The 15,487-nt window shown below is 41.9% G+C and overlaps 1 protein-coding gene across 1 annotated transcript in view; it reads right to left on the reverse strand.

The window, feature by feature from the left end:
• BFSP2 (beaded filament structural protein 2) overlaps nucleotides 1-15,487 on the reverse strand; it is a 73,626-nt gene that overhangs the window by 42,927 nt on the left and 15,212 nt on the right. The window contains exon 2 of the mRNA XM_073567948.1: nucleotides 11,881-11,963. Coding sequence (XP_073424049.1) covers nucleotides 11,881-11,963 — 83 coding nt within the window. The remainder of the gene's footprint in view (nucleotides 1-11,880; nucleotides 11,964-15,487) is intronic.

The raw sequence follows: 15,487 nt of genomic DNA on the forward strand, positions 1-15,487 counted from the left end.
TGTCATCTCCCCTGTATATAGTAGCTACCTGTATATCATCTCCCCCTGTTTATAGTTTATACCTGTATGTCATCTCCTCCTGTATATAGTATATACCTGTATGTTATTTCCCTTGTATATAGTATATACCTTTATGTCATCTCCTCTGTATATAGTATATACCTGTATATCATCTCCCCTGTATATAGTAGCTACCTGTATGTCATCTCACCTGTATATAGTATATACCTGTATGTCATTTCCCCCTGTATATAGTACTGTATATAACTATATATCAACTCCCCTGTATATAGTGTATATCTGTATGTCATCTCTCCCTGTATATAGTGTATACCTGTATGTCATCTCCCCCTTTTTATAGTTTATACCTGTATGTCATCTCCTCATGTATAAAGTATATACCTGTATATCATTTCCCCTGTATATAGTAGATACCTGTATGTCATCTTCCTTGTATATAGTATATACCTGTATGTCATCTCCCCCTGTATATAGTATATACCTGTATGTCATCTCCTGTATATAGTATATACCTGTATGTCATCTCCAGGTTCATTCCCATCGGTACACGGTGGAGGCGCTGTGTCCCCGCAGCACAAAGCATTTCAGTGCAGTTTCTCCACCCTCTGAGTGTAATGCCATTTAGTTAGAAATTGTAAAGAAAGACTAATTTAGAGTGGTTTTAATTGTAAATGTATAAATAAGTTTAAGGCGAACCAGGCATTGTCAGATTGGCGTTGTTACACCAATTAAAATGATACCTGGGTTGGAGAAATCCATTTTGTGTTTCTTTTTTTAATCTGTGTTCTAAGTTTTAAGTAAATGAAATGCTTCATGCCACACAAAGAGAAGTTCCTGATTCTGGACTCCCCCTTCAGTCTGTGTCAGAGGGTGGTCTGTGTCAGCACGGTAATAAAATTGTGCTATTTCCAGCTTTACAGAAGGACAATAAACACCGTAGATATGATAACAAAAATAGGCTCAGTTACAACAACTGTGTCATGATCCATGCTGGATCAGGACATATTAGAAGCACAGGTAACCTTTTTTCCCTAAGCTGTGCTTAAGGTTGGCTTTTGCCCCGGTGGTCATTAGGATTATTGCACTGTGGCGTTGTTTGTTCTAAGTTTGCCCCTGGTGGTGGTGAGCATCATTGCACTCTAGTTTCTTTAGTTTAGTGCACATGATTATAATGCAGGTGTGATTGCTGGCTCTGCTATAAAAGAGTCACAGGTGTTGCAATCAGTGTTGGTGATAGTGTTCATTTCAACCATCTTTGGTGGAGGAAGGAGCTGGAGAGCAGCTCTGACAGAGCTTGGTGGCAGAGATTCAGGAGGAGAGCTGCATGCTGGTGGTGGACTCTGTTGCCAGGAGCAAGTGCAACAGAGTAAAGCTAAGTGGTGTTTCCCTGTTTGTGTTTTCCTTAGTGTGTATTAGTACAGCTGTGGGGCCAGTGCCTGCGCCACCCAGCTCCCTAGCAAGGGATAGGTGTAGGGTGTGCTAGGGCGACAGGTTCCTGATCGGCGCCCGGTGCGGAACCGGCATAGGGAATGTCAGGAGCGTTGGGGACACTGACTCAGGGGAGTGCAGGAGGTCTCCATGTCCCCTTTCCCTATCGCAGGGCCCACCGTTGTAACTGTCTCCCTACCCCTTGTCTTGTTGTTTTAGTTACCAGCCTGCGAGCCGTGTCACAGAGGACAGTATCACGTGCCGCGTCCTGTTGTTTTAGTTACCGGACTGCTGGTCGCGTCACACAGGACAGGTCCACGTGACAAACTGCAAGGAAAACTGTTGCTCATAGCAACCAATCACAGCTCAGCTTTCATCTTTTAAACAGCTCTGGTGAAATGAAAGATGCTTAGTGATTGGTTGCTATGGGCAACACAGGCAGTGTAACCTGTTGTGGTCAAGAAGATGTGCCTATGGAATATATATATATTCATATTTATATTAGATATTTATTATACGGGACTTTGTGGAGTGAGTGTGGTTGTGTGGAGTGGGCGTGGCTTGATACACACATGCATACATACATACACTCATTTTTATATATGGTATATATATAGATCTACTGACATGTATGCTTATTATACTTGGAGCACATTAACTGTTACATCAGATGTGGTGGTAATCTTTCCCATATCAGTGTGTGAATCTTCCATTTGTATCCCTGAATGGGTCTATTATACGTTACTATTGTCTTAACTGTATTTGCATTTGAATAAAGTAAATTATTTTTATAATGTATTGAGGGGTGTTTGTATTCTTGAGAGAGCCACACCCAACAATTATTCACTTGACCTTATTGTAGGTTAGCACAGTGAATATACAAAAAATACAATAAAAACAATTTGAGTTGTTTTTAAATGTTTGTTTTTGATAACAGGAATAAACAAAAAAATCAGTTAAAATGGGAGCAAAACTTATATGTATCCAAAAATGTTAAAAGTAAATAGTAGTGTATGTCCCTCCCAAAAAAATAAGCCTTAATTCGGCTCCATTTGGAAACGTAAGTACATGGCTGCTTGACCCAACCTTACAGGCCTTGAGTGATAATGTCTGAGGTGTTTTTTGGGTTATAGTATTAACAAAACATGCGCTAGCACAAAGAGAGCCAGCAGCAGTTGAAGGAAACAAGGTCCCATGCCTGAGTCGGGAAATGTGAGCAGCATAATGGGTAAATTATTATACGGGAAATTAACGGTTTATAACTGTAAAGTTGCAGCAAAACCATAGTATGCATATATAAACAAACTACACATGGCATTCATACATGTCAGTAAATTATTCTGATGTTGAAATGGGGATTTAATAGTAGAGCGAAAATTCTAGAGATTCTCATTGCAACACACTCTATGCACAAGGACTAAATTCAGTAGGAAATAGAATGTAACCTAGCACATCACCACCCCTTACCCACCCCCTGAAACACCCTCTTATATGTTCATACAAACTGGACATATTTATATTTATTTTAGATTTACCCAAAAAGTTATACAGTATATAGTTTTTTTTATATTACAATATACACTTTATGCCACAAAAACAAGGCAAAAGTGTATACTGTAAATTGTTTATAGATTACAGATTATTTAATTTGGATGAATTTGAAATTCCTACAGTGAATTCCTGACACTGTTGGCCAGCAGAAAAGTCCCCTTGTTTTTGAGAACAAGAAGGCTCTGATTGAACATACTGAATGTTTCATATATTCCAATGCACTGAACTATTGATAGGGATGGCATTTTTATAAACTGCATGTTTGCACACTCACAGAAGAAGACATTCAGGAGCAAACATGGATGTTTAAGAAAAAAATATGGTATTATATATATTTTTTGCCTCAAATATAAAAAACAACTGTAAATCTTTAAAGATTTTAAGTATTGTAAAACAAACAGAATATAATTTATTTATCATTTATTTATCTATATTTTTGTTTACTTGTTTTTAAAGCATATATTCCCTAATTGCTAGTTTTATGAGCACACTTGAATAATTATTTTTTCTGTTGCAGCCAGTAATGATTCCTCACGTTGACCTGAGGCTGCAGCAGCCAATCACTGCCTGCATTGCTGACATGCAGTCCTAATCACTGCCTGCATTACTGACATATAATCCCACATCACTGCCTGCATTGCTGACATGTAATCCCAATCACTGCCTGCATTGCTGACATGCAATCCCAATCACTGCCTGCATTGCTGACATGCAATCCCAATCACTGCCTGCATTACTGACGTGTAATCCCACATCACTGCCTGCATTGCTGACATGCAATCCCAATCACTGCCTGCATTGCTGACATGCAATCCCAATCACTGCCTGCATTACTGACATGTAATCCCACATCACTGCCTGCATTGCTGGCATGTAATCCCAATCACTGCCTGCATTGCTGACATGCAGTCCTAATCACTGCCTGCATTACTGACATGTAATCCCACATCACTGCCTGCATTGCTGACATGTAATGCCAATCACTGCCTGCATTGCTGACATGCAATCCCAATCACTGCCTGCATTACTGACGTGTAATCCCACATCACTGCCTGCATTGCTGACATGCAATCCCAATCACTGCCTGCATTGCTGACATGCAATCCCAATCACTGCCTGCATTACTGACATGTAATCCCAATCACTGCCTGCATTGCTGACATGTAATCCCAATCACTGCCTGCATTGCTGACATGTAATCCCAATTACTGCCTGCATTGCTGACATGCAATCCCAATCACTGCCTGCATTACTGACATGTAATCCCACATCACTGCCTGCATTGCTGACATGTAATCCCAATCACTGCCTGCATTACTGACATGTAATCCCACATCACTGCCTGCATTACTGACATGTAATCCCACATCACTGCCTGCATTGCTGACATGTAATCCCAATCACTGCCTGCATTGCTGACATGCAATCCCAATCACTGCCTGCATTACTGACATGTAATCCCACATCACTGCCTGCATTGCTGACATGTAATCCCAATCACTGCATGCATTACTGACATGTAATCCCACATCACTGCCTGCATTACTGACATGTAATCCGACATCACTGCCTGCATTGCTGACATGCAATCCCAATCACTGCCTGCATTACTGACATGTAATCCCACATCACTGCCTGCATTGCTGACATGTAATCCCAATCACTGCCTGCATTACTGACATGTAATCCCACATCACTGCCTGCATTGCTGACATGCAATCCCAATCACTGCCTGCATTGCTGACATGCAATCCCAATCACTGCCTGCATTACTGACATGTAATCCCACATCACTGCCTGCATTGCTGACATGTAATCCCAATCACTGCCTGCATTATTGACATGTAATCCCACATCACTGCCTGCATTACTGACATGTAATCCCAATCACTGCCTGCATTGCTGACATGCAATCCCAACCACTGCCTGCATTACTGACATGTAATCCCACATCACTGCCTGCATTGCTGGCATGTAATCCCAATCACTGCCTGCATTGCTGACATGCAATCCCAATCACTGCCTGCATTGCTGACATGCAATCCCAATCACTGCCTGCATTACTGACATGTAATCCCACATCACTGCCTGCATTGCTGACATGTAATCCCAATCACTGCCTGCATTACTGGCATGTAATCCCACATCACTGCCTGCATTACTGACATGTAATCCCAATCACTGCCTGCATTGCTGACATGCAATCCCAACCACTGCCTGCATTACTGACATGTAATCCCACATCACTGCCTGCATTGCTGGCATGTAATCCCAATCACTGCCTGCATTGCTGACATGCAATCCCACATCACTGCCTGCATTACTGACATGTAATCCCAATCACTGCCTGCATTGCTGACATGCAATCCCAATCACTGCCTGCATTACTGACATGTAATCCCACATCACTGCCTGCATTGCTGACATGTAATCCCAATCACTGCCTGCATTATTGACATGTAATCCCACATCACTGCCTGCATTGCTGACATGTAATCCTTACTTATGTTACCACTTTAACATATGGTTGATGTGGTCACATGTTAAGATGATAAGGAACCAAAAAACATTGGGGATTTGAATAAGTAGAGTTTTTATTCTAATTTAACACATTTGCTGTCAGTGCATATTATTATTGGCGTTGTTACTAGGTTTTTCCCATATTACCTACTGCAATCACCAATCAGCCCTTTGTGACAGCATTCTAAAATGCAGAGTCAAATAGAAAGGTGTCGCACTCCCAGGTTTTGGCCCCATTGTACACATATGTGTACAGTGAGGCAGCGACTGGTGTGTTTTGCGAGGTTCGCTATGTGTCCTCCAGGATGTGCTCAGAAGTGTATTAGATCTGCTGGAGTACCTTGTGTTCACAGCAGGATGCCTGTGAGTCACAAGGCAGAATAAAAGTAAGCATGAACCTGGTTAAGTTATTTGGCCAAGGAATTGTTAAGGAAAACCTGGTATGGGCTTTTATTTTTTAAATGGACTGCAGGAAGGTAGTGGTGTTGGTCCGTTTCCTACAGTCCGGACCTTGCAAGTGGCCCATGGCCATAGAGTTGAGTTGAGGGAAAAAAACCCTGCAGAAAGTGGTTTGGTGTGTCAGTTTGGAGTTGGCATGGTGTAGAGCAGACAGCTCTGCAAAATCTCTGCCTGTGTGAGGGAACACAGCCAAGTAGGGCGAACTCCTGGCATCCCGCAGCGTGATATGGTGGTGCGGTCGACCCTGGAAACCGGACGCATTTATGGACTGTATTGCTTCCCGGCTGTGATCCGGAGGATACCATTTCTTTTGTTTGTAAGTTTTTTTGGACATTAAAACCTACATTGACTTTGAACTTTCTTGGGTCACTTCTTCATCACTGCACAGCGTGGACACCGCTGCACTACAGTACACAGGAGTGTATTGGGTAGAATTGGTGTTAGTGTATGTTGAAAATGCCAATGACCCGTCCAGGGAGGTTTGTGTTAGGGTTAGATTATATTCATCCAGAATGACAAACTGGGTGGTTTTGCGTTGGGGACTGTTTTGTGTTAAAGTTGTTTGGAAGATTAGTGCGTGGCTTAGGATTATGGTGGACTTGCTGTAGCACCTTATCTCTGATAAATTTCTTCATTTTTTACTTATGATTTATTTTTATTTTTCTGCAACTCTACTCATAATATTAATTATGAGGTCCATACACGAGCCTGTCACACACAGCTGGTGATATAATTGTAACCACGCCCTCGCTCACCTCGCTACTGCCCGGCAGCACTTCCGGTCGGAGCGTACTGCCATACCGCACCTGCTCGTTTGCAGGGGGGATCGCCTAGCAACGGGAGGATACTCCCTAACGCGGCACACTCACTGAACACCACGGCAAGTAATGGGATAGCAGGATGCTCTTACATCCTCAGTCATCTGCATGGTAAGTGACCACACATGTAACATTGTCAGCTAGGTATGACTAGCATCTTTTCTGTGCCACATATGCATATATGTACAGTGAGGCCATAAACTGGGAGCGCGACAACTTTCTATGTTACTCTGCAATCTCTCCTCTCAAGTGGTCAGCAGACCCAGCGGTAACTTTTTTTTACCCTATTGTGAGCGCCAGTGTGTACGAAGTATATCGTTCAGCATTCTAAAATGCTGAATATACAGTATGACTCCAAATTGCCCTGTAAGGCAAATAAAAAGCACTTTTATTATACTCACCTACGAGCCGATCCGGTCCAATGGGCTTTGCTAGTCTTCTTCCGGTGCCTCCTTTCTTGTTGCAATGTCATCCACCTTCTCTGCTTCGTGTGGACGACGCACCCTTCATCATCCACACAGTGTTCACCTTCATGCTTCTGCGCAGGCACACTTCTCTCTGCCCTGCTGAGGGCAGAGTAAAATACTGTTCTGTGTATGCACAGGGAAAGGCCAAAGAGCCCCGACGCATGCTCATTACAGTCCTTTGCTCTGCCCTTGGCAGGGCAGAGCAAAGTGCGCCTGTAGAGGAGTGTGAAGCAGGACACTGTGGATGACGTAGGATATGTCATCCACACAAAGTAGAGAAGGAGGAGGGTATCGCAATAACAGAGGTAGGCTGGATGCACACCAGTGACCCCCATCGAACCAGACCATCCCGTAGATGAGTATAATAAAAGGTTTTTTTGCCTAACTGGGTGAATTGGAGTCATATGTAGAGCATTTTAGAATGTCATCACATGGGGTTGAAAGGTGGTGGCCATGGGTTATACGGGAAAAACCAGGTGACAGGTTCCCTTTAATCTCTGTGTCACAATTTCATATTCTGTTTTGTGATTACATGGATTAAAATTGGCATTACAATTGTTTTTGGATTTTTTTATGATGTCACAGTTGTAAAAATCCTAAATGTATGGTTGGTCTATTACTTGAAACAAATTAATAGCTGACAAATTCATTTAATTATTAACTTGCTCATGAGTTCAAATTAAGGATTAAGTAATTTGAGGTTCTGTTCCATAGTCAAGTCTACTACACTAACATATACGGTAATTATTCATTTCAGAGTTGCATATACTCTAATGTAAAAAAAATTGTATCTGCACTATATTTTAGAAAAGGGATTTTCACACATAATCCTATCAAAATCTACACTGTTAATAAGAAATCTGTGTTGCAGTTCGAGCCATATTTTTTTTGCTACCTTTGAAAAATGTAACAAATGTTTCAATTAATAATAATGAATAAAAATTGTACTTGTATATCACCAACATATTCCACAGCACTTTACAGTTAAGTGGGATTCAGTTAATGACATGTTCTTTTTGCCCTGCCTGAACCAATCTCTTTGAAATCTTGAAGCTGACAATGACCTTTGTGCAGCCTTCTATCAGCTGAACAATACTGAGCCTGGAGTGGAGAGTAAACTACTGTGGATACCATGTATGAAACATTACCTTATTCATCCCTCTAGGCCACATATGTCAAACTCTGGCCTGCAAGCCAAATCTATCCCACAGAGTGAGTATATTTGACCTGTGACGCCGAGTGGGTCCCCCTAGTATATTTTTTCTGACGATGCCAGGCTGGGCCCCCGCCCAGCATTGCACTTTCACCTTGCATCACACTTTCCATTATACTATATGCGTCACTATTTGGGGCCATTTTACTGTATGGAGCATTCTGTGAGGTCCATATACTGTATGGATCACTATGTAGGGCCCATTTTACTGTATGGTACACTATGTGAGACCATTATACTGTATGTACTGCCACCACATAGCATTCCTGTATGGACCGTTATGTGGTGCCAGTATGCTGTATGGAGTACTATAGTTGGCAATTATACTGTATGGTGCACTATGTTCACTCAGTTCATCCAGAGTGATCATGGGCCTCTTGACTGCATCTCTGATCAGTCTTCTCCTTGCTTGAGATGAAAGTTTAGAGGGACGGCCGGGTCTTGGTAGATTTGCAGTGGTATGATACTCCTTCCATTTCTATATGATCGCTTGCACAGTGCTCCTTGGGATGTTTAACGTTTTGGAAATCATTTTGTATCCAAATCCGGCTTTAAACTTCTCCACAACAGTATCACGGACCTGCCTGTTGTGTTCCTTGGTGTCATGATCACGTGTGTCAGGTTGCAGATGATGTCGCAAGGCGAACCCATAACACACGTGACCCTGGATACACCGCCTCCAGTGGGGCGAATTTAAATAATAAAGCGTGCAGGTGGATACGCCGCCTCCACCTGGCGGATTTAGGTATTACACACTATGCATACATATATCTGGAAACACCGCCTCCAGTAAGGCGCATTTAAATAATAAGGGGGGAACCTGGGTAACTTTAACAATGGTGGGCCCTGCGATAGGGAATGGGGAAATGGAGACCTCCTGCACTCCCCTGAGCCAGTGTCCCTACACTCCTCACATTCCCTAAACAGGCTCCGCACCTGTCGCCGCACGCGTACCTTAACGCCCTTGCTCGCCCTGAGCCTAAACCCTCACTAGGGAATAGGTCGGTGCGGAGACTAATCCCACCACTGCACTAACAACACACATGAGGAAAGAGACAATACAGGGGAAACACCATTTATCTTTGCTCTGTTGCGCGCGCTCCTAGCAACAGAGCCCACCACCTGTGTGCATCTTCTCCTCCACCCTGATCCATCACCATAACTGGATCCATCACCATCGTGCAGCCTGGGAGCAGAGTCCATCACCACTTGCAGCAGTCCAGTACACAGAGTCCCAAGATGAGTCCAGCCTCTGCCAAGAATCCAAGCATGCTCGAGTCCAGTTCTCAGCAACCAAGTAGAGCATGCTGAGTGCAACTCTCTTCCTAGTCGCTACTCCTCTAAGCCATGCCCGCACTTCCCGCCGACACCATAAACTGCGACTCCACCAAGCCATGCCAGTCCTTCCTGCAGACACCATTAGCTGGCACTCGTTCTCTCTGGCTGACTGTGCAGGACTCTTATCCTGCTCCATCCTTCCACCAGGCTCTCCAACAACTCAGCAAGAAATGTCACCAGCCGTGAGTGAACACCCTGAGACCCATTTATAGAGTGTCACACCTGAACCATAATTAAGTGCAACCTAACCTAAGGTGCAATACCACAACCACCACCGGGGACAGTCAAAACACCTTTGAACTTAACCAAAGTAAAAAAAGTTCACTTTGTGCTTTTAATACCGCCAGATCCAACACTGGATCATGACACTTGGTCTTCATGATGCTCTCTGTGCTTCAAACAGAACCCTGAGACTATCACAGAGCAGGTGCATTTATACGGAGACTTGATTAGACACAGGTGGATTATATTTATCATCGTTAGTCATTTAGGACAACATTGGATCATTCAGAGATCCACAATGAACTTCTGGAGTGAGTTTGCTGCACTGAAAGTAAAGGGGCCGAATAATATTGCACGCCCCACTTTTCATTTTTAATTTTCACAAAAATTTAAAATAAACAATAAATTGCATTCAACTTCACAATTGTGTCCCACTTGTTGCTGATTCTTCACCAAAAATTTTCATTTGGTATCTTTATGTTTCAAGCATGATATGTGGGAAAAGGTTGAAAAGTTCCAGGGGGCCGAATACTTTCTCAAGGCACTGTACCTGTATAGACGGCTTAGTAAGATTCATCATATTAATAGATTCCCTTTGCGTTATGATCTCCTGTTATTTTGTGTCTACAGATCTTGTGGAGAGCTATAAGTTTCCTTAGTACGGAAAACAAACATAATCTGTGTAGCCTTACATCTATAATGTGATGCATATGTCATTGATATCTTGCTAACCTATTATATGTCAGTCAGAATTAGGAGATATATTGAAACCAATACGACTGGACAATAGGATCGTACACACATTGTTTGTTTCCTTAGAAACACAATAAAGACTCCTGTAGAGCTGTTGACACAAAATGATAAGACTTTTTTAATGAAAATTGAAGATTACTTGCATAGTGATGTCTTTTTTGTTATTTGTGATTACTTGGATTAATAAAAAAGTAGATTGCAATGGTGTACATAGCCTTTAACATTTTAAATCTCTTAACTAACACTGATAATAGCATTGACCCCTTTACTGTCTTAAAAGGGTTATCCGACCTTACGGTACAAGTCTGCAGTCACTCTGTGTAACTGCAGACTTGTGAATCCTCGCAGTGCACTGTGATGATTTCCCGATGCCAGTAAAGCGGTCAAGTGACCGCAAGTATGTGATTAGCATACTTCCAGCCACCATCCGACTACACGTGTCTAGCCTTGTTCACTACACTTGCATTGAGTAAGGCTGGACACATCTAGTCGGAATGTGACTGGAACTAAGCAAATCACATTCTTGCAGTTACATGACCTCATACTCCCAACAGTGGCATTGGGGAATCCGCACAGCGCACTGTGAGGATTCACAAGTCTGCAGTTACACAGAGTGTCTGTAGACTTGCACCCAACGTTTGGACAATCCCTTTAAAAAACATATTTATGTAAGTTATTTTTGGATGAAAATAAGACCTATGTCTCTCAATTTTAGCCACAGAAAGGATGTGGATGTATTAACACTTAACAGTGATCTCTTCATAGCCTTAGATAAAATGAAGTTTTGGCAATAACCACTTCATTATTGAACACCATCCGATGAGTTCCCTCTGACCAGTCACTACCCTTAACCAGAGCTCAGCATTCAGTGAACGGGTGGATCTGCAGCAGAGGAAACGGTCTGTAATTAAAACTGTAGCCGTCAGTAAAGTAAGTAACCCTGAAATCAGGGTCCTGGCTCTTACATCACTTGCTCTTAGGTGGGCTACTAAAAACCTGGTAACAGATTTCCTTTAACTATGAAAGACCACCTGGTTTATTGTCATTCAATAACCCTTATCTGCCATAGACAACCACACTTATGTACTACCTTTCTTTGAAGTCTTCTGCACATGCTTGTATATTCTCTGTTTGCAGCATAAGTCGAGCATTCTCCAAAACAGAATCTCCCACCTGCAAAAATAAAGGATTCATACAAGATAAATCATGAGCTCTGTACATTTTTGGATATGAGAGCTTTAGTATTTCTAGATGCTTGAGCATTACAATTGCAACACTGAGAAGGGAAAGTCATGGGTTGATGAAAACAGCTGCATTAAAAGACATGTTAATGATATGCAAATTAGGAAAAATGTAAGCAAAATTTTCAAAACATCTCAATGTATTATGTATCAAATATGAGAGTCATCCATAGAAATCCCCACACTTACACACCTTGACATGGTATCAGTGAGACTATTAATGGTTGTCTGAGGAATGTTTTAACACGCAGAATGCACTCTGACACACAAATCATCAAGATCCACTTCTGGCAGCTTCCTTTACAATTGTGGACTAATGACGTCCCAGATGTGTACGATGAGGGATAAGTCCATGGACAATGCAGGCCATGCTGGCTGCTCACAGTAGCACAAGCAACATGCGACTTGGCAATTTTATGTTGAAGAACTACTATGAAGACACTTTGGAGAAATGGCTGTACCATTGGTTCCATGACCATATCAATGCAATAACGAGCTGTGATTGTACCTGGAATAAAGACTACAGGGGTCCAGGTATACAGGGGTACATTACCGTATGTCTCATCGCACCACAATTTCAGGAGTAGATGAATAGCGCTTAGTGATCCATTCTGCACTGCAAGTGAACTGAGACATCACATACCCAGATTTTGGCATCACACATTCTGCACAAACAGTCAGAAGGTGTTTCCATGTCTGGCTACGGGCCAGACATCCATCTACAGATGTCCATTGACCTCAATCTAGCACTGTCAATGGCTATCATGGTGCAGAGCAATGGATGCTGTAATGGAGATCTATCCTCTTCACCAATGAGTCCAGCTTTTGTCTTGGACGTAATGATAGCCAGAAATTAGTCTGAAGACCATGTGGGCAATGCCATGAAGAAACCTGTAAGAGGAAATATGAAAGAGTCCCAAAACAGTCAACATGTTGATCATGCAAATGAGATCAGCCTGCATGGCCTAAATGTGCTAGCATGGCCCGCAGCATCTCGAGACTTGTCTCCCATTGAGCACATCTTGGATGCCAATATTCATAAATTCCGAATGTAATTGTCAGCAGTGGATCTTGATAATTTGAGTGCTCAACTGCAATCAGTGTGGCAGAACTTTTTTTTCCATTAACCTAGTTAATAGTATGTCACGGTATATAAGTGCAAATATTTCTACACATGGCACTTATCCTTGATATGGAATAAAATGAGAAGTTATGAAAATGTTGTTTCCACTATTGCATCAGTTGTATATCATTAACATGTCTCTCCATGACTTAGCATTCTTGGTATTGCAATTTCATTGTTGTGAAGTGTAGCATAAATATAATCATAATAAACCTAATTGAGTGCGGTGGGCAACATAGTACAGTTATATATCCATGACTTATTTATACAAGCACAGTCACTTTAGATGTCACTGTTACCTGCTATAGGCAATGTTATATGCTTTGCATGCTTTGCAGTTTTGATAATTAATCCTTGTATTTGATCATCAAGCCAAGTATCAGCCCTAACTTGTTTTTATGGTGTGCTCCAATAATTCTAATCTATGCTTAAATATATACACATAGTAGACAAGCAGCTAGCAGAATCTTGTATAGGAGGCACTGAGAGGGTTAATAGGACCAATATCAGCCCCACTATATGGGGTCCACCAATATATGAGTGCAGGTTTGTTAGGAATGATTAGATGAGATGGCAGAACTAGTTTTTCTCACCTTCCGATCCAGGAGGTGCAGCTGGTTTAAAAGGACAACATAGCTGTTGATTCCTTGTCTGGGAGTAGAGGTACAAACACCTCTGTTATTTGGGTCTGTATTTGCAAAGTGGAGGACCAGTGTAAGTTGCTATCGAAGGAAATATGTATTTGATCACTTGCTGATTTTGTAAGTTTGCCCACTGACAAAGACATGAACAGGCTATAATTTTAAGGGTAGGTTAATTTTAACATTGAGAAATAGAATATCAAAAATAAAATACAGAAAATCACATTGTATAAATCATATACATTTATTCGCATTTTGCAGTGAGAAATAAGTATTTGATCCCTACCAACCATTAAGAGTTCTGGCTCCTACAGACCAGTTAGATGCTCCTAATCAACTCGTTACCTGCATTAAAGACAGCTGACATAGTCACCTTTATAAAAGACTCCTGTCCACAGACTCATTTAATCAGTCAGACTCTAACCTCTACAACATGGGCAAGACCAAAGAGCTTTATAAGGATGTCAGGGACAAGATCATAGACCTGCACAAAGCTGGAATGGGCTACAAAACCATAAGTAAGACACTGGGTGAGAAGGAGACAACTGTTGGTGCAATAGTAAGAAAGTGGAAGAAATACAAAATGACTCAATCAACATCAATCTGGGGCACTATGCAAAATCTCAACTGGGACCACAGTCCCCAAGAAAACCATTGGTAACACATTACTCCGTAAAGTTTTAAAATCCTGCAGTGCCCGCAAGGTCCCCCTGCTCAAGAAGGCACATGTGCAGGCCCGTCTGATGTTTGCCAATGAACACCTGGATGATTCTTTGAGTGATTGGGAGAAGGTGCTGTGGTCAGATGAGACAAAAATTGATCTCTTTGGCATTAACTGAAACTCGTCGTGTTTGGAGAAGAGAAATGCTGCCTATGACCCAAAGAACACTGTCCCCACTGTCAAGCATGGAGGTGGAAACATTATGTTTTGGGGGTGTTTTTCCTCTAAGAGCACAGGACTATTTCACCGCATCAATGGGAAAATGGATGGAGCCATGTACCATAAAATCCTGAGTGACAACCTCCTTCCCTCCACCAGGACATTAAAAATGGGTCATGGCTGGGTCTTTCAGCAAGACAATGACCCAAAACATATAGCCAAGGCAACAAAGGAGTGGCTCGAAAAGATGCACTAAAAATAAATAAAAAACACCATTAACAATGCATTATTTGTAGTGTGTTTTACAAGTTAAAAATTAGATTTTCACAGGCTTTAGTTACATTTTTGCAGTAACTCTATTGCATCTGCAGATTGCCTGTTCATCACTTGACCCCAAGAATACACTGCACAGTTGCGGTCATGTACCGACTGGAAACTTTTCCTGCTTCTCTCAATGTCTTATTAAGCGAAGAGGTTGAAAAGCTGGTCAGCACGTGACTACAGGTATGCAAATCGCATAATTACAGTCATACTACGAATTCTAGAGCAGGCAACGTAGCAGAATCCTGACAGTGTGCACATTATAGGGATTCAGTAATATGCAATCACAAAGTGACTACAGGAATTTAGCTGAAGCCCGGAACACTCTTCTAAGTCCTCATTCACACATCAGTAGTACGCATCAGTGCTTGTGTGCTAAAACGAGAAGTGGAGCTTACAAAGAAAAACTGTAATTGAAAGATTGACACCTGTTCTGTGTTTTAGAGACGCTCATTGTTTTGTCATACAAATACTGATGAATTGGGTACATT

This window comes from Dendrobates tinctorius, unplaced genomic scaffold (assembly GCF_039654945.1).
Source record: "Dendrobates tinctorius isolate UK_male_01 unplaced genomic scaffold, ASM3965494v1 ptg000005l, whole genome shotgun sequence".
Taxonomy (NCBI): domain Eukaryota; kingdom Metazoa; phylum Chordata; class Amphibia; order Anura; family Dendrobatidae; genus Dendrobates; species Dendrobates tinctorius.